General features: G+C 38.9%; 1 protein-coding gene across 1 annotated transcript in view; it reads right to left on the bottom strand.

The window, feature by feature from the left end:
- Positions 1–21,583, bottom strand: part of LOC136884631 (centrosomal protein of 152 kDa) — a 280,450-nt gene that overhangs the window by 54,683 nt on the left and 204,184 nt on the right. Inside the window, exon 12 of the mRNA XM_067156862.2 lies at positions 285–1,132. Coding sequence (XP_067012963.2) covers positions 285–1,132 — 848 coding nt within the window. The remainder of the gene's footprint in view (positions 1–284; positions 1,133–21,583) is intronic.

The raw sequence follows: 21,583 nt of genomic DNA, 5'->3' as shown, positions 1-21,583 counted from the left end.
ATAAGACAGAACATGTACATGAGTTTATAAAATTATATTTTCCAGACTAACATGTTGTTGTGTTTAACTTTGTGTTTGTTCCTATTCTCATACCTAGCTTCCAATATCTGATTTTTTCATTACTAATTGTTCCATTCCATTACAAATTCAATAGTATTTTATCATTACATAATGAATGTAAATGTTCAAGATTTTTCTGTCAAATTACTTCTACTACTTCAAAGCAATTCTAGTAATGTTTGTACAACAAGATAACAGAGATAATGCAGAATAAAGAACCTCACCTTTCTCAATTTCTTCGGTCACCCTTTTTGCGTATAGATTACGAGCCTTTTCCTCCATTTCCAAAAGAGCAGTTTTATGTTCTTTCGTTATCCTCTCTATTTCATTTTCATGTTGGATCTTCAGCTCATTCAACCTGTTTCTTTCTGCCTTTAGTTCATTATGCAAAGCTTCGGTTTTGGCTTTCTCAGCAGAAAGATTAGAAACATTTGTTTCTAGTTGTGTTTTTAACTCCTCTAACTGGTGTTGCAAAGTCTGAAGTTTCTGAAGTTTTCCCCTCTCCTCCTCAAGCTTCACCAATGTAGCTTTATGTTGATCTTTTTCTCTATCTAGCAGTAATTTCAAATCCTGAATTTCACCCAGAGCTCTTCGTTCAGCTTCCAGTTTGCTTCTCTCTTCACCAAGTTTCAATAATGCAGCTTTTTGCTGAGCTTTTTCTTTCTCCAGCTCTTGTTGCAGATAGTGGATATTGCCCAGTGTTTCCTGCTCTGCTTCCAGTTTCTTCCTATCCTCTTGGATCTTCAGCATGGCTGTCTCATACTGTGCTCTCTCTTTCTCTAGCTCTTGTTGCAGAGTTTGCACTTCAACAAGGGATCTACGATCACTTTCTAATTTTTCTTTCTCACTATTAATTTTCAACAAAGCAGCTTCATGATGTAGAGCTCTAGCACGTTCTGCCTCATCATAGGCTTGCATCTCAGCTTTTAGTTTCTCCAGTTGAGACTTAAGCTCTTGTGAAGCCTTGCGCTCTTCTTGTAGAGTTAACAGCAGTTCATCTTTGGAGCCACACACCTTGATGTATAGTTCCTTGACTCGATCAGCTTCCTTTCGAGCATCTTCAAGCTCATACCTGAAAACATCATACAGGTTCATTAATATACACAGCAATAAAAATATTCATGACAGCACACAGAAAAGAAGCATAAATCGTTTTGCCATCATACATAAATAAAAGTAGTAACAAGTTTCCAATTATATATAACATACTTTGTTTTTCTCAGAATCAACAGTTATTTATTTCTCAAACCACTCAGATGACATATTTACCACATAATCAAAGAACAGATTCTTACACATTGGTTTTTGCATAGTAAATTAACACCAAGGTAAAACAGCAAACAAACTGGGGGAAAAAACACCTTCCTGTAGAATACTTCAACTTCCCATAACTACAGTTTCAATCTAATCAACTTACATTTCCACTTCCCCTCACCCAAACATGAAATAACTGAGAGGCTGACACCTGCAGCTAAAAACACACTTTCACAAGAGGGGTTAGCACTGTGGCAGGAACATTTTCCCTGCTGTTAGGGTGACCAGATTAAAATTTTCGACGGCAGGACATTCAAAGGAAAAAAGTAGGACAACACATTAAATTCATAATTATTCACTCAGAACAATAAAAATAAAGTTACCCATTGTGTACAGTCTTACTGTTCATACTACTAGGAAGAGGAAATATCCTTCAGTATTTTGGGGATTTCGAAAATGAAGTGTGAATTTTCTTCCATGAGAAATGCTACAAATTATATTGTATGGCTACAATACCCCTTTACTGCTTCTACTAACAGTCTGTTTCTTTCAACTGACCACTGTCCGGCTTCATGGCTAAATGGTTAGCGTGCTGGCCTTTGGTCCAAGGAGTCTTTTTACAATCTGTTTTACGTCGCACTGACACATACAGGTCTAATTAATTGAAGGAACAAGAATCCACCTGATCGATACTTTCACTTTTATTTAGCCTTAGGCTATTTCAATGGACATTAAATTAAAAGTTCAGAACATGTTTCGAATGCATTGCATTCATCATTCGGTTGAAGGCAGCCGGATTAAACCCACTCCCGTAGTACGGGAAGTTAAACTAACACGCAAGACAAGGGTAAGTTCATACTTTCATACTTTTCAACACTCAAAGACTTATTATCCATTACATTTTTCAAACTCCAACTAATAGCCGCATTTTTCCTGCCGGTTACAGGTCGTGATACACATGATCCAACTTTTTTCAATTCAAACTACAAATAGCAAACTTCCTATTCGAAACACCGGATGCCTTCTTAAGGAAACTTTTTACCAACAGCTCAACAGAAATACTTCACATATTGCATACAAGTTCTTCAGTAATCAACGAACTTATGGAAAATTCACAAGACTTATAGTGAACTATATTTTAGTCCATCAGTGTTTTTAACATTAAGATTTTTAATAATAAGTCATAGTTTAACTAACAATCACCTTCAATGCATTCCCCCCCTCTACCCCCCCCCCCCCCCCACACACACACATCCATTCACACACGCACTACTAACACTTGTTTTTAAGGTTTTAAGAAAATTGTGAGACAGTTCTTAGCTAATTTTACTTTTTGCCAAATGTAAGCAGCTGATGATGAATGCAATGCATTCGAAACATGTTCTGAACTTTTAATTTAATGTCTATTGAAATAGCCTAAGGCTAAATAAAAGTGAAAGTATCGATCAGGTGGATTCTTGTTCCTTCAATTAATTGGATCATATAGTCGATACGGATATGAAGTGGATAGTATGTAACACATACAGGTCTTACGCTGACGACAGGATGGGAAACACCTAGGAGTGGGAAGGAAACGGTCATGGCCTAAACCCGACGAGTGCTACGCCGGGTGTAACAGTGCTGGACCGGCCCCGGTAAGCGAGAACTTGAATTTTTTGAGTTTCCCGGTTCACTCTCGAGTGCCAATTTGATCTGTGATATGTTTTGCTATCTTTTGGGCATTATGTAGAGCTAATTGATCACAGATTATAGCTTCAGGAAGTAACTTACAGAGCTTTTTGTAGATGTCTGTGAAGTTCATCTGTGATGTAAACAAACATGGGGGAACAACAATCTAGTTGCTCTTGCAGCGATGTTATTTCGGATCAGAGAATCTTTCAGTTATTAACCATAGTGGAAGGTGAAGATGGAGATGATGATTTTAATGAATTGTTAAGCGATTTTGAAAGTGAAGGTGATACACAGAGTGCCGAAAATATTGTATGTGTGAGAGAAACAGAGCCGCCTTCTAAACAAAAGAAGAAAAACACGGTGAATTCAAAAGCTATTTTATCACTATTTAAGTGGCGGACGGATTATATTTCTCCACCAAACTTTCACGTAACTGTGACAGACTCTCAGGGCCAAGTATTGTTTGATAACAACCCGAAAATCACTGATTTTTAAAAAACTTTTGTGCCAGTGGAGTTGGTGCAGATAGTTGAACAAATCGGCATCGCAAACAACCAGTAGAAAACATTTAACTATCACCACATTGCAGGTTTAGAAAATATTTTAAAATATCAACTTACGTACTTCTAAGAAGTTACATGTATTAGTTGCCTACAGATTTGAGGAAATAATATTACTGTGGACTCTTTATTTTATATATATATATATCGTTTACAAATAATCAAATGGAAATATCCAAATTTGACAATCATTCCAGAGCACATGGTGTCACTTGGTGTAGAGTCTTTAGACCACCGTCAAATGCACGAAGTGGGAACTCCTGAACAATGTGTTGTATGGTTTGGTCCTCCACTCCACAGTCACAGGCAGTAGATGTACAGTTTTTTTTTTGCTAGGGGCGTTACGTCGCACCGACACAGATAGGTCTTATGGCGACGATGGGATAGGAAAGGCCTAGGAGTTGGAAAGAAGCGGCCGTGGCCTTAATTAAGGTACAGCCCCAGTATTTGCCTGGTGTGAAAATGGGAAACCACGGAAAACCATTTTCAGGGCTGCCGATAGTGGGATTCGAACCTACTATCTCCCGGATGCAAGCTCACAGCCGCGCGCCTCTACACGCACGGCCAACTCTCCCGGTGTAGATGTACAGACCCCATTTCTTTAAGGTGTGACCACACCTCCCTTGACCCATTCTAATGTGGTTCAGCTTCGACCAGGTTTGGCGTGGCTGTTTGAATCCCTCTACCTTCTTTTGTAGGATCTTCAACCAGGTGAGCATTGTTGGATGGATGTTCGTTCCAACGTTGTTGCCACTTGGAGGTCATGTCGAAAGAACTGATACCTTCTAAATCAACAAAAATTGGCTTGCGTGATTTCAAACATGTTGTTCGTGGATCTTCCAGGGCATCATACAACCGAGAGTTCTTATGAGAGGTGATCTTCTTGAGCAAGCTGACCTTAGCCGCTTTCCTCCTTAGATCTTGCAGAGCGATATTAGCTAGGACTGGTAGCCAGGGAGTAGATCTAACAGTACCACTGATAATTCTCATGGTCTAAAGGAGTTGCACATCTACCGTAGTGGTATGAGCACTGTTCTCCCATACAGGGGCACAATATTCACCAGCAGAGTGCAGCAGAACGTAGAGTATTAGCGTCTGCACCCCAGCTGCTTCCAGCAATCTTGCGGAGTAGATTCACTCTTGTGCCAAGTTTCTTCGATAACTTGATGCACTGTTGTTCGAATGCCAAGGACCGATTCAGAATATACTGGATTGTAGTCATGGGGTACTTCGATTCTGTGAAAAGTCACATCTAGCTTCCTTCGGGCTTCTTTATTATTTCAATGGAATGCAGTAACCTCAGTCTTGTTTGGGTTGGGTTGAAGTCTCCATTTGTGGAAGTAATCACTCAGTTTCGCCAGATCACTAGTTAGAACATTCTCACAGTTCATGAAATCTTTACTCGGGATAATTAATGCTAGGTCGTCTGCATACTGGATTTTCATGGAATCTGTGTGAGGCATGTCATGGATATACAGGTTAAACAAAATGGGGCCCAGAACCGATCCATGAGGTAGGCCATTGTTTAGAATCCTCCACCTGCTAGCTTGTCCATCGGTGTAGATCAGGTGGCATTATACCAGTTAGCAGTGGAAGCCAATGAACTGGAGTAGATGTGATTGCACCAGATATGATGCGCACTGTGGTATTAAGCTGGGTGTCAACAAGCCTTGTATGATGACTGTTCAACCAAAGAGATACATAATACTCAACACTTAAATACACCAAACCCAAGGCTTAAGCTTGTAAGGATCGGTCGAGTTGGCCGTGTGGTTAGGGGCGTGCGGCTGTGAGCTTGCATCCGGGAGATAGTGGGTTTGAGCCCCATTGTCGGCAGCCCTAAAAATGGTTTTCTGTGGTTTCACATTTTCACACCAGGCAAATGCTGGGGCTGTACCTCAATTAAGGCCACGGCTGCTTCCTTCCAACTCCTAGGCCTTTCCTATCCCATCGTCGCCATAAGACCTATCTGTGTCGGTGCGACGTAAAGCCCCTAGCAAAAAAAAAAAAAATTTATAATACCAATATAGATGGTCCGTCGGCAGCCCCTGAAGATGGTTTTCTGTAGTTTCCCATTTTCACACCAGACAAATGCCGGGGCTGTACCTTAATGCTGGCAACCAGGAATGAGTTAGCTGGAAAATTTATGATGTCCAATAATGGACCGTTTATATTGGTATTATAAATTTACACATTCAGGACAAATATTTCAGGTTCCCTATGGAAATCAACATCTATATCAACATATCGCTTAGTCTAGTAGCTCATCTCCTTTCTCTCAAGTCTTTCCAGCCAAAACTTTGCAACATTTTTTTAACGCTACTCTTTTGTTGGAAATCACCCATTACATATTATAGTACTGAAAGGTGGACCATAACTACATTAATTTTATAATTATATTGTTCATGTTAATGTACAAAAATCTCAGTTCTGTCAATCAGAAATAGTTTTTTGGGACATGTAACTGAGTAGTGAGACCAAACCTAGTTAAGATTAATGCCATAAGTAACTTTCCGAGGCCTATCAAAGTCAAGCAAGTTAGTCATTTCTTGGCATGTGCCAATTTTTCGCTGATCAATGTTCACAATAAACTCAGACAGTGGCATCTCTGCACAAGTTACTCAAGAAAGGATAAAAATGAAATGAAATTTGTGAGACTGCATTTTAAGAAACCAAGAAAATGCTATTAAACAACATCAAGTTGGGTTATCCTGATTTTCAGCGACCATTCATCGTGTAAACAGATGCATCAAAGACCAGTATTGGGGCTTTTCCCTATGAAGAAAATTCTGTACACCCCGACAACAAAACATATTTGGCATACCTTAGCAGAAAATTAAGGAAACATGAGAATAATTATACAGTCACTGAGATAGAGATGTTATCTACGGTCTATACAATAACTAATTGTAAGAAGGTAATTTTTTTGGTTTCCCTATAATTATATGAAGAGACCACCCTGCCTTAACTTTCATGCTTCACACTACAATGACAAGTGAGAGAGTATCTAGAGGGTCATTCTCTGTCCAACAATTTAAACTAAAACGAGCATATACATACATACATACATACATACATACATACATACATACATACATACATACATACATACATACATACATACATACATACATACATACATACATACATACATACATACATACATACATACATACATACATACATACATAATCATTATAGACTGTTATGCCTTTCAGAATTCAGTTTGCAAGCCTCTGTGAATTTACTAAACGTCGCCACAATCCTCGACTTGCAACTAGTGTTGTGGCCTTATTTAGTTCTATACCTCTTGTCTTTAAATCGTTAGAAACTGAGTCTAACCATCGTCATCTTGGTCTACCTCTACTTCTCTTACTTTCCATTATTCTCCTAGCTAACCTATCCTCCTCCATTCGCCTCACATGACCCCACCACCGAAGCCAGTTTATGCGTACAGCTTCATCCATTGAGTTCATTTCTAAATGAGCCTTTATCTCCTCATTCCGAGTACTCTCCTGCCATTGTTACCACCTGTTTGTACCAGCAATCATTCTTGCTCCTTTCATGTCTGTTACTTCTAACTTTTGAATAAGATATCCTGAGTCCACCCAGCTTTCTATCCCGCAAAGTTGGTCTGAAAACAGACTGCTGTAAAGATAGTTTCGTCTGGGAGCTGACTTCCTTCGTACAGAATACTGCTGATCACAACTGCGAGCTCACTGCATTAGCTTTACTACACCTTGATTCGATCTCACTTACTATATTACCATCCTGGGAGAACATATAACCTAAATACTTGAAATTATCGATCTGTTCTAGCTTTGTATCACCAATCTGACATTCAATTCTGTTGAATTTCTTACCTACCAACATCAATTTAGTCGTAATCTATAATCTTCATTTCCGTATTGACGAATTGCACAATTAAAAATAGGAGAGGATTTCCACCAATCAATACTTATTTATTGCATATATTAAGCTACAGGACCGGTTTCGACCTCATATACAAGGTCATCTTCAGCTGAACCATACATACATATTTATATAATGAAGCTTTGATTAAGATTGTGTTAAAGGAATGCTATATGATGATGATGTACATTTAGTCACATACAAATGGGGCAAGTCTTAGCGTGAACTGGCGTATATGTCATTCTGTACAATAATGCAACTGTATGTCTAAAATATTATGTTGAAGGTCTTAAAATTAGTGTATAAAAGGAGCTTCAATATATTCATAGGCTTGAAGAACAGGGGTATTTATAGGAAGTACAGTTTGGTTATCTACATCTAGTAACCGAAAACCATTTGTAGGTATTTCGTTGTAAGGAAGTACACTGACTGACAGAGCAAATGCAACACCAAGAAGGAGTGGTTCGAAAGGGATGAAAGTTGGGGAAAAAACAGAGACGGCACGGACGAATAATTGATGTTTATTTCAAACCGATATGCAGGTTACACAATGCGCGAGCGGCGATGCACGCAGAAACACGTCGAGGTACAGAGTCGATAAGAGTGCGGATGGTGTCCTGAGGGATGGTTCTCCATTCTCTGTCAACCATTTGCCACAGTTGGTCGTCCGTACGAGGCTGGGGCAGAGTTTGCAAACGGCGTCCAATGAGATCCCACACGTGTTCGATTGGTGAGAGATCCGGAGAGTACGCTGGCCACGGAAGCATCTGTACACATCGTAGAGCCAGTTGGGAGATGCGAGCAGTGTGTGGGCGGGCATTATTCTGCTGAAACAGAGCATTGGGCAGCCCCTGAAGGTACGGGAGTGCCACCGGCCGCAGTACATGCTGCACGTAGCGGTGGGCATTTAACGTGCCTTGAATACGCAATAGCGCCCCAAACCATGATGCCGCGTTGTCTAGCGGTAGGGCGCTCCACAGTTACTGCCGGATTTGACCTTTCTCCACGCCGACACCACACTCGTCTGCGGTGACTATCACTGACAGAACAGAAGCGTGACTCATCGGAGAACACGACGTTCCGCCATTCCCTCATCCAAGTCGCTCTAGCCTGGCACCATGCCAGGCGTGCACGTCTATGCTGTGGAGTCAATGGTAGTCTTCTGAGCGGACGCCAGGAGTGCAGGCCTCCTTCAACCAATCGACGGGAAATTGTTCTGGTTGATATTGGAACAGCCAGGGTGTCTTGCACATGCTGAAGAATGGCGGTTGACGTGGCCTGCGGGGCTGCCACCGCTTGGCGGCGGATGCGCCGATCCTCGCGTGCTGACGTCACTCGAGCTGCGCCTGGACCCCTCGCACGTGCCACATGTCCCTGCGCCAACCATCTTCGACACAGGCGCTGCACCGTGGACACATCCCTATGGGTATCGGCTGCGATTTGACGAAGCGACCAACCTGCCCTTCTCAGCCCGATCACCATACCCCTTGTAAAGTCGTCTGTCTGCTGGAAATGCCTCCGTTGACGGCGGCCTGGCATTCTTAGCTATACACGTGTCCTGTGGCACACGACAACACGTTCTACAATGACTGTCGGCTGAGAAATCACGGTACGAAGTGGGCCATTCGCCAACGCCGTGTCCCATTTATCGTTCGCTACGTGCGCAGCACAGCGGCGCATTTCACATCATGAGCATACCTCAGTGACGTCAGTCTACCCTGCAATTGGCATAAAGTTCTGACCACTCCTTCTTGGTGTTGCATTTGCTCTGTCAGTCAGTGTATATATGAGTCAAATTCATAGGGAGTAGTAAAGTCTGTATATTCATAACTTCAATATCACTGATGGCCTACAGTTTTTACTGTAATAAGAGGGTCTACTGACTCATCAAGTAGATAGAGAAGTCGAAGAGATGGAAGGGCAATGAAAATAAGTGTAATTGCAGGGAGAATTGTTCAAATTACTTCAATTGTTTGTCCTTCAAGTAAATAACGATGTGTAAATTTATTGAATAATAAACTTCCTATAATATAAGCTACTAGAACAGTAATTATTAATAAAATAAAAAGTGTATGATCATGAAAGAAAATTAGTTCTATTAAATGAGAGGCACTATTTTGTAGATTTAAATTCGATCAGGTTACCATATTTTAATATTCTAATAAAAGGATGAACTTTATATGTAGAGCTTAAATCTACCGCACTATTCTGCCATATTACAATTTAGTTAATATAGGTAGCTCAGAGTATGAATGTTCAGCAGGGGGATGGGATTGATACCATTCTAATGAACTTACCATGTTTATGGGGAATAATACAGTTCGATTTGAGATTATACTTTCTCAAATAATGAAAATAAGGAAGATAATTCCAATAAAAGAGATAGTTGACCCTAGGCTTGAAACAACATTTCAAGATGTATAACTGTCTGGATAATCAGAATATCGACGTGGTACACCAGCTAGTGCTAAGAAGTGTTGAGGAAAGAATGTTAGGTTTACTCCAACAAACATAGTTGTAAATTGAATTTTTAATCATTTAGGGTTTAAGGTTAATCCTGTAAATAATGGATATCATTGAATAAATCCAGCCATAATTGCAAATACTGCTCCTATAGATAAAATTTAGTGGAAGTGGGCAATGACATAGTATGTGTCGTGTAAAATAATGTCAATTGAGGAATTGGCTAATACAACTCCTGTTAACCCACCGATAGTGAAGAGGAAAACAAATCCTAATACTCAAAGTAAGGCTGGACTATAAGTTAATTGGGTTCCGTGAAGTGTAGCTAATCAACTAAAAATTTTAATTCCTGTAGGGACCGCAATGATTATAGTGGCGGATGTGAAATAGGCCCGTGTGTCTACGTCTATTCCTACAGTGAATATATGGTGTGCCCATACAATGAATCCGAGAAGACCAATTGCTATTATTGCATAAATTATTCCTAAAGTACCAAATGCTTCCTTTTTCCCTCTTTCTTGGCTAATAATATGAGAGACCATACCAAATCCTGGAAGAATTAAAATATAGACTTCGGGGTGTCCGAAAAATCAAAAGAGGTGTTGATAGAGAATGGGATCACCCCCACCTGCAGGATCGAAGAATGAGGTACTTAAATTTCGGTCAGTGAGTAGTATAGTAATAGCACCTGCTAAAACGGGTAAGGAGAGGAGGAGAAGAAGAGCGGTAATAGCTACAGCCCATACAAATAAAGGTGTTTGGTCTAGTGATATTCCAGGGGCTCGTATATTGATAGTTGTAGTAATAAAATTAACGGCCCCTAGAATTGATGATACTCCTGCTAAGTGGAGAGAAAAAATTGCTAAGTCAACAGAAGCACCAGCATGAGCGATTCCCGAGGAGAGAGGGGGGTAAACTGTTCAACCAGCGCCTGCACCGCTTTCCACTAAGCTACTTCTAAGTAATAGGGTAAGTGAAGGGGGGAGCAATCAAAAACTTATGTTGTTTATTCGAGGGAAGGCTATGTCAGGGGCCCCAAGTATTAGAGGGACTAATCAATTTCCAAATCCTCCAATTATGATGGGCATTACCATAAAGAAAATTATTACAAATGCGTGAGCAGTGACAATTACGTTATAAATTTGGTCATCACCAATTAAATAACCTGGTTGCCCTAATTCTGCACAGATTAATAAGCTGAGAGATGTACCTACCATTCCTGCTCAGGCACCAAAAATGAAGTATAATGTTCCAATATCCTTATGATTAGTTGAAAAAAGTCATTGTTGCGGTAGGGTGGCTGAGATTATAGGTGGTAAACTGTAAATTCATTTAGGAGAATTCTTCTCCCCTACCAGGCTTTATAGTCAATGATGATATTAGACTGCAATTCTAAAGGAGTAGGTAAAACCTATTAAGGCTTAAAGATATTTGTCTTTATTTATAGCTTTGAAGGCTATTAGTTTTATTAACTTAAAGCCTTAAAGCATAAAATAGAGGATGGAACAGAAGGCTAATCCCAATGTTGAAATTCCAGTAAAGGTTAATAGGAGGGGTAAAAAAGTACGATTGTAGGAACCAACTAAAGTTAATTTTAATTCAGTGTAGGAGAATAGGAATGCAAGGAATGTTAATCGAAGATAATAAAATAGTGTTACTAAGTTTATAATCACTATGATGACGATGAATTGATAATTTAGATCAACCAAGGTTTGAATAGTCAATCATTTAGGTATAAATCCTAAGAAAGGAGGTAAACCACCAAGAGAAAGTAGAAGGAGGAATAAACAAGACTTTGTAATTTGGTTATTAGTTATTGTTAAGAAGTTTTGGTTGATATGGTAAATGCGATGAACATTAAACATTAAAATAATAGATAAGGTGAGAAATGTATAGATAATAAAATATAGTTCCCATAGGTTTTCTCCTACTACTATGGCGGCAACTATTCAACCAATATAATTAATAGAAGAATAAGCTATTAGCTTTCGTAGAGAGCTTTGATTTAATCCTCCTAAAGATCCAATTAGTACTGAGGAAAGGATAATTATTCTAATGAAAATGTTTATTTCAATAATATATGCTAACAATATTAGAGGGGCAATTTTTTGTCAGGTTATTAGAACAAAACAGTTTTTTCATCTTAAACCTTCTATTGTTGCTGGAAACCAAAAATGGAAGGGGGCGGCTCCCATTTTTAGTAGCAATGCTGAACATATCAGGGTTGAAAAGACTTCGGTATTTATATAAAAAGGATTATTAGAGAATACAAACATTAAAATAATAGAGAAAAGTAGTGCAGCGGATGCTAAGGCTTGCACTAAGAAGTATTTTAGGGAAGCTTCTGTTGATATAAGGTTTTTTGTGTCAGTTATCAGGGGAATAAAAGATAGGAGGTTAATTTCTAATCCTATTCAAACCCCTAATCACGAAGTTGATGTAGTGGTAATGAGTGTACTTAAAATTAAAGTTGTAGTAAATAAAGTTTTAGCAGGAGTAGTGAAGATTAAAAAGGAGGACAATCCTATTTACGGGGTATGAACCCATTAGCTTATATTTAGCTTACCTTTTTGTTAAAGTTTATGAATATATCTAGGTGTATGAAACACGAAAGTTTTTTATACTTTAGGAAATAGTTTAAATCTATTAGATATAATGAAGGTAAATAATTACATGATTTACTCTATCACAGTAATCCTTCTTATCAGGCATTTCATTGCTAAAAACTTTAACGTATGAATAGTAAGAATTGGTGCAAGGTGGTTGTTAGTGTTAAAACAATTATTTAAAGAGGGGGAGGGGGAGTATTTTTTTGAAATATTTTTTTGGAAAGTGCGCATTTTTTTTGCATTTTTGGTAACCAAGAATTTTTGGAAATTTTGAGGTTAGTGAAAAAATAATTAAAATAGATTTAGTTGATAAAGATTAGTAACAATTTTGAAATTATCTGAAATTTAAAATTTTTTAAATAAAGGCCTTATTTAAGATTATTTTTGGAATAGTTAATAGTTTTTAGTAAGAAAATTTGGTCAGTTACAATAGTTATATATATATATATATATATATATATATAATATTAATTACATATAGAAAAGGTACATTAATTAATAATAACTTACTGATATACAAACCCCCGATAATGTTAATAACAAATATACTTGAGAGAGAAAAAGAGGATCTTATAGATATTTCTAGCATTGTAGGGGGTATATATCTACATGTATATTCTATATATATTTATATATTAATAAATGTCTATATAATATATACCTAGATATTGGTATAAATATATAATAACCTATATTCATTATCTATTTAATCTTTGGTAATAAATTAAAGTATTTATTTTAAATGTACATTTATATTAATATACCTATTTAAGTATATATTTCAAGAAATATACACACAAAAAAAAATACTATGATTATTATTCTAATTAAATATTTATTACGTGCCGGCTATGAACGGTCTCTACAGCGTTAATGAGTTTATAAGGTAAAATAATTAGTATTAAGTGAATGTGTCCCATATCTTATTTTGTGGATAAGTGAATATTTTCATTGTATAGGGGCGAAAAATGCGATGAAAATTCAACGCCAGGAAATACTCAAAATGGGTTCATTATACTGTATATTAATACTTATGTGATGTTATGTTATAATTAGTAATATAATTATTTGATCCATTGTTTAATAATGAATTTAGAAAGTTTTATTCTTGCTTAATTGTTTACTTTTTGTATGTTTTACATGTGAATTTTTGTGATTATAGATTTATGAACTTAGATAGTAAATATATTTGCAGTATTTAATATTATTTATCAAGGTGACTTGGAATTAGTAATATAATATGTAGTCGGCTAAAGTCGTGCCAGCCGCCGCAGTTATACATAGGGTTAAAGTGAACATTATTAGTGTAGGAGTTAATAAATTTTTAATAGACTTGAATGTAAATTTTTAAGGTAGAATTTTGAATTTATTTAGGGTTTAGAATTAGTATACGAAGCTTTGAAAATTGAATTATGAACTAGGATTAGATACCCTATTATTCCAATTGTAAATATCATTACTTGAGTAGTAATAGTTATGTTCTTGAAACTCAAAGAATTTGGCGGTGTTTTAGTCTTTTCAGAGGAATCTGTCCTGTAATCGATAATACACGTTATAATCGACTTGATTTTGTTATCAGTTTGTATACCGCCGTCGTTAGATTATTTTTTAAGAGTGGTAATTTTCTATAACTCTTATTAGAGTAAATGTCAGGTCAAGGTGCAGCTTATGATCAAGTAAGAGATGGATTACAATAAAAAAATTTAAATGGATCTTGCATTGAAAAGTTCGAAGGTGGATTTGAAAGTAATATTGTTATATTATGATAATATGATTTTAGCTCTAAAACATGTACACATCGCCTGTCGCTCTCATTATAAGGTGAGATAAGTCGTAACATAGTAGATGTACTGGAAAGTGTATCTAGAATGCAAAATAAAGCTTAAAGTAAAGCATTTCATTTACACTGAAAGGATGTTCGTGCGATTCGAATTATTTTGAAAGTATCAATTTAAAATTTGATGAATAGGAAAATTTGATTTAATTATAAAATATTTTATACACTAATTTTAAGACCTTCAACATAATATTTTAGACATACAGTTGCATTATTGTACAGAATGACATATACACCAGTTCACGCTAAGACTTGCCCCATTTGTATGTGACTAAATGTACATCATCACCGTATAGCATTCCTTTAACAACACAATCTTAATCAAAGCTTCATTATATAAATATGTATGTATGGTTCAGCTGAAGATGACCTTGTATATGAGGTCGAAACCGGTCCTGTAGTTTAATATATGCAATAAATAAGTATTGATTGGTGGAAATCCTCTCCTATTTTTAATTGATCAATTTAGTCTTCGAAAGGCTAATTTTCATACCATTCTCATTGCACCTATTTTCAAGTTCCAAGATATTAGACTGCAGGCTTTCAGCACAATCTGCCATTAAGACCAAGTCGTCAGCATAGGCCAGACTGCTTACTACATTTCGATCTAACTGAATCCCTCCCTGCCATTTCATACCTTTCAGCAGATGATCCGTGTAAACTACGAACAGCAAAGGTGAAAGATTACAGCCTTGTCTAAACCCCCGTAAGTACCCTGAACCAAGAACTCATTCTACCATCAATTTTCACTGAAGCCCAATTAGCAACATCAATGCCTTTGATTTTAATAATCTACCTTTAATTCCATAGTCCCCCCCGTATAGCAAACATCTTTTCCCTCGGTACCCTGTTATATGCTTATATGCTTTCTCTAGATCTACGAAACATAAACACAACTGCCTATTCCCCTCGTAGCATTTTTCAATTACCTGGCACATACTGAAAATCTGATCCTGACAACCTCTCTGTGGTCTGAAAACACACTGGTTTTCATCCAACTTCCTCTCAACGACTGATCGCATCCTCCCTTCCAAGATCCCAGTGAATACTTTTCCTGGTATACTAATCAATGAGATACCTCGATAGTTGTTGCAATCCTTCCTGTTCGCTTGCTTATAGATAGGTGCAATTACTGCTTTTGTCCAATCTGAAAGGTACCTTATCAACACTCCACGCTAATTTTACTACTCTATGAAGCCATTTCATCCCTGCCCTCCCACTATACTTTACCATTTCAGGTCTAATTTAGTCTATTCCTGCTGCTTTATGACAATGGAGTTTATTTACCATCCTTTCCACTTCCTCAAGCGTAATTTCACCAACATCATTTTCCTCCTCCCCATGAGCTTGGCTGTTCGCAATGCCACCAGGATGATTTCCTTTTGCATTGAGAAGATTTTCAAAATATTCCCTCCACCTCACCAGTGATTCCCTAGGATCTATTATGAGTTCACCTGAATTACTCAAAACACTGTTCATTTCCTTTTTCCCTACCTTCCTAAGATTCTTTATTACTGTCCAGAAAGGTTTCTGTGCTGCTTGACCTAGCCTTTCCAAGTTATTACCAAAATCTTCCCACAACTTCTTTTTGGATTCAACAACTATTTGTTTCGCTCTACCAACCTCTTTCATCTACGTACAAATACCTGTCTGCCTCGACCCTTTTTTGGAGCCATTTCTGATAAGCCTTCTTTTTATGTTTACAAGCTGCTCTCACTTCATCATTCCACCAAGATGTTCGCCATTTCCCATCTTTACACACAGTTGTTCTTAGGCCATTGCTGTTACTACTACAGCATCCCTGTATGCCACCCATTCACTTTCTATATCTGAACCTGCTTTCTGTCCACTGTTTGAAATTTCTCACTAATCATATCCATGTATTTCTGTCTAATTTCCTCGTCTTGGATTTTTTTACCCTTATTCGTTTGCAGACGGATTTCACTTTCTCTACCCTAGGCCTAGAGATACTTAGTTCACTACAGATCACATAGTGGTCTGTATCATCGAAAAATCCCCGGAAAACTCGTACATTCCTAAGAGATTTTCTGAATTCAAAGTCGATTAAGATATAGTCTATTATGGATCTGGTACCCCTAGCCTCCACGTGTAACGGCGAGTAGCCTTATGCTTGCAGAATATATTCGTAACTGCTATACCAACACAGAAGTCCAGCAAATGCTTCCCATTCCCATTAGCTTCCATATCTTCCCCACATTTACTAATCACCCTTTTGTATCCTTCAGTTCTATTCCCAACTCTCGCATTGAAATCGCCCATTAGCATTATTCTATCCTTGCTGTTGACCCTGACCATGATGTCACTCAATGCTTCATCAAACTTGTCAACTTCATCCTCATCTGTACCCTCACATGGTGAATACACGGAGACTATTCTAGTCCTAATTCCTCCAACTGACAAATCTACCCACATCATTCACTCATTTACGTGCCTAACAGAAACTATGTTGCGTGCAGTGGTATTCCTGATAAAGAGCCCTACCCCAGACTCTGCCTTTCCCTTTCTAACACCCGTCAAGTACACTTTATAATCTCCTCTCTCTTCCTCGTTATCTCCCCTTACCTGAATATCACTTACTCCTAGCACATCCAGATGCATCCTCTTTGCTGACTAAGCCAGTTCTACTTTCTTTCTTCCGTAAGTCACATTAATATTGATAGCTCCCCATCGAATTCCATTTTGTTCGCCAAGTTGTTTCCAAGGAGTCCCTCGCCTATCAAATGGGAGTGGGACTCCGTTATTCCCATAGGTCTGAGGCTTGTTTAAAATGTTCTGAGCTCGGTAAATTCATGAAGCAGGATGCTACCCTACTTGCTCATAGTCCAAGTGAGGATCTAACGGGTTATGGACCACCGGTGAATTGTATAGTTCTAGCCGCCTGAGCACAAGGTGGGCCATGACTCAGAATATGTCTGAGATGCCCACTCCCATTCCATAGCAACTGGTATCCCGACTCTCAGGACCACTTACTAGGCCACTCAGCTGTTGCCCATGGTTCACGAACTAGGACGTGACTACAGTAACCCACACCAAGAACATTGTTCAGGAAAATGTAATATTCTTGCAGACTGTTTAAGTCAGAACCTGAACAGTGAATCTGTCAGCATCAATCAGCTACAGCTTGTACCAGAAGATCAAAACTTTTTGAAGAAGCTGAAATATTTCCAACCGACTGAGAAAAGAGATAAATACCCGAGACCCATCACTGATTATCTCGTGGGAAAACTTGTACCTGGTGACCTAAATTACTGAACTGTCAGAAAGAAAGCTCAGCAACATACAGTATGTCAAATGTGCTAACCAACTCACAATTACTTTTTATATGAATCTTGTCTGTTTGTATACTTTGTCATCAAAGGCAACCTCCAGTTGGAAAAAAAAAAAAAAATACCAGGATGGAACCTTATATAAATTCATGGATCCTGCACACACAAGATTATGAGTTGTACTACCTTCTAAACTTAGAGAAGGTCTCATCTGGTATGTACACAGAATTATTGGACATGGTGGAGTAGGCAAAGTTGTGTCAATTATCCAAGAAACCTTTGCATGGGATCTGCAAACGTCTGTCCGAGAGAGTCTACATACTTGTAAAAGTTGTCAATGAGTTCGTAACACTTGTTGACGAGTCAAGTAAAGTTTCTACTTACTTAAGCAGAAACCCATTCCAATACTACCTAAAGAGCCTTCTGAATTTGCAATGGACCTGTATTGTGATTATAATTGGATTAGCAGTTGCCATAAATTCTAGTGGGCCTTGATATGTTTTATTTCTTGCCTCACATCTTTACACTGTTTGTTGTTGCCCTCCTTTGTTTTTGTACTATGTGGGAGTTCCTATTGTATCTTAAAACAAAACCAAACCCCTTGGCAGTACAACTCTTGAAGGGCCTTGGCCTACCAAGCGACCGCTGCTCAGCCTGAACGCCTGCAGATTACGAGGTGTCTTGTGGTCAACAGGACGAATCTCCTTGGTCGTTATTCTTGGCTTTCTAGAACGGGGCCGCTATCTCACTGTGAGATAAGTTCTCAATTCTAATCACGTAGGCTGAGTGGACCTTGAACCAGCCCTCAGGTCCAGGTAAAAATCCCTGACCTGGCCAGGAATTGAACCCGGTGCAACCGGTTAAGAGGCAAGCACGCTACCCCTACACCACGGCACCGGCCCATTGTATCTTGGTCTCCTGTAATTTTCTTTTGTTATCTGTCTGTGTGTGGATGGGCATCATCACTTTTTGGGAGGGGGGGGGGGGGGGAAATTGTTACATAATATTGTAATTGATGTGGGAGTTTTTGGAACTTGTGAACGATCATTTAATTGATTTTGGGGCTGTATGTTGAAAGGTTTTGCCCATCTGGTATTATTTCAAATTATTATTATTATTATTATTATTATTATTATTATTATTATTATTATTATTATTATTATTATTCCTAGTGTTTTCTCGCTGGTGCATGGTTCGCTGTTCTGATCTTTGCTTGCCATTTTGCACGGTCCTGGGCATCATGTGGTCTTATTTTTTTTTTACAATTTGTTTTACGTCACACTGACACAGATAGGTCTTATAGCAACGATGGGATAGGAAAGGGCTAGGAGTGGGAAGGAAACGGCCGTGGCCTTAATTAAGGTACAGCCCCAGCATTTGCCTGGTGTAAAAATGGAAAACCATGGAAAACCATCTTCAAGGATGCTGACAGTGGGGTTCGAACCCACTATCTTCCGGATATGTGGTCTTAAGTCCAGAGTCTTCATATCAGCATTCACTGTGTCATGCCAGCGCTGCTTTGGACGCCTGCATGGTCATTGCCCATTCATTTCAAAGGTGTGGGTGAAATTGGCAACTGTTCCAGGTGCAGCACACAGAACGTGACCATACCATTGGAGACGTTTTTCCCGTGCTTTCTCAGTGATGGGTGCAATGCCCATTTGCTGGCGGATGGTGTCGTTTTTGACATAATGCAGAAAAGTGATGCCATTCGACCAACGGAGCATGCGCATTTCCATGGTGCGTAATTGGTGCTCTGTAGCTTTGTCAGCTGGTCGACATTCAACACCATATAAAGCAACAGGACGTACTACCATGCGATATATTTTGGACTTCAGATATAGTGGCATTATTCTGTTGCAGAGTACACCTGTGACTTCCCTCCATCAATGCTGCCTTCATCCTACTTTGCACTTCATCACGTATCCCACCATTAGTCTGTAGGTGAGATCCGAACTACCTGAAGCTTATGATCTTCGGGGGCGAAGCTGTTTCCTGCCCGTGGTGGCCCTGCTAAGGGAGTTGGAAAATATTTTTCCATTACTGAACTGAACGTCAGCATTCGACAGCCAGATAATTCTAGTGATCTCCTGGCTCATCACAATGACAAAATCTAATGGAAATGGTCCTTCTAAGGGCCCGCTATGTAGAAATCTAGGACCAATGATCAGAATTCTCCAGCTCAACATAGAAGGAATGAGTCGAGCTAAGGGCGAGCTACTATTGAGAATATCCCTCGATAAAAGTATTGACTTGATTGTTATCCAGGAAACTCCTGCAGCAGATGAAGATCAACCGCACTCTAGAGGAAAAATTCCTGGCTACATTTCATCATGCATACGGGGTCGCAACATATGTAAGACAGGCAGTTGAAAATGCCTCGCTGTGCACTACAAGTACTGCTGAAAACATCCACTCTGTGATCACCAGAATAGGAGACATTACAGTCACTAATGTGTATAAACCTCCAGCTGAGCAATGGCCCCCTAGTGTTCTCCAACACCAGCCACATCCAGCTGTCTACCTCGGAGATTTTAACAGTCATCATGAACAATGGAGATACATTTCTAGAGATGAGAATGGGGAATCTTTGGTTTCATGGGCTGAGGATCACAACCTCCATCTTATTTATGATGCTAAAGATCTCTGCACTTTTAGATCAGCTGCATGGGGAGAGGAGTCTAATCCTGATTTGTGATTGTGTCTACTAACAACTGCACTCCCCTACCAGTTACGCGAAAAGTTCTCTCCAGCTTTCCTCATAGCCAGCACCGGCCAGTTGTAATAGAGATCGGTATAAAAGTCCCTATTGTTTCAACTACTCCTCTTCCGCGCTGGAACTTCCGAAAGGCAAATTGGCCTGCCTTAACTGAACAGCTTAATAAGGTATTGGGATGGATTCCCCCAACAAGTGACAACTACGACAGATTCACAGGTGCCGTAATAAGCACAGCAAAGAAGTTTATACCTAGGGCTTATCGAAAGGAATATATTCATGAATGGAGCAAAGCTGGCGAAGAACTGTATCAAGAATTCCAAACAACTGGAGACAAGAACACAGCTGATCAACTATTACACAGCCTGGACACTGCTCGCCGACAGAAATGGACAGAAACAGTTGAAAACCTCGACTTCAAACATTCAAGCAGGAAGGCATGGTCCTTGTTAAGAAAATTAGGAGATGGGAGCCGAGTAGCTCGAGACACTATTCCTATAAATCCAACAAAGTTGCACCTCATATCGTGTCAAGTTCAAATGCTTCGAAAGATCGCGACCATACCACTGCAATCAAAGGGAAATCAGAGCCTTGAAAACAGACAGTCTTGAGGGCAGCAGATTTTCTTATTCATTCCCTCGAGAGGAAGTTGCTATGGCTTTAAAAGATGTTAAATCAGGAAAAGCTCCTGGTTTTGATGCATTCACTCAGAATTTTTAGTGCATGCAGGGAAGTAAAGTTCTACTCCAACATCTTAGAAACAGGTTCCATCCCTCGACTTCTGAAACAGCCTAAAATCATCACCATTCTCAGACCTGGTAAATCTTGTAAAAATCCTCAAAGCTACTGCCCAATTGCACTTCTGAGTGTGGTTTACAAATTACTGGAGAGACTTCTTTACAACAGAATTGGTTAAGTAGTTCTTAACCATCTACCCATTAAACAAGCAGGCTTTTGCCCAAATTGAAGTTGCACAGACCAGGTTCTCTCTCTGACTACACATATTGAAGCTGGTTTTCAAAATCAACTAAAAACTTCAGTTGTGTTCGTGGACCTTATTGCAACATAAGATACAGCATGGAGACAAGGACCCATCTACAAACTGCTTCGAGTAATACCTTGCAAGAAATTTGCCAAGCTCATCAAAAACATGCTTATAGACAGGAGGTTTCGTGTAATTTTGGGAAACAAGTAAGGAAAGGATCCTTAATAAC

Source organism: Anabrus simplex, chromosome 1, assembly GCF_040414725.1.
Source record: "Anabrus simplex isolate iqAnaSimp1 chromosome 1, ASM4041472v1, whole genome shotgun sequence".
NCBI classification, from domain to species: domain Eukaryota; kingdom Metazoa; phylum Arthropoda; class Insecta; order Orthoptera; family Tettigoniidae; genus Anabrus; species Anabrus simplex.
The sequence above is the reverse complement of the archived record's forward strand: the minus strand, read 5'-3'. Positions and strand labels throughout refer to the sequence as shown.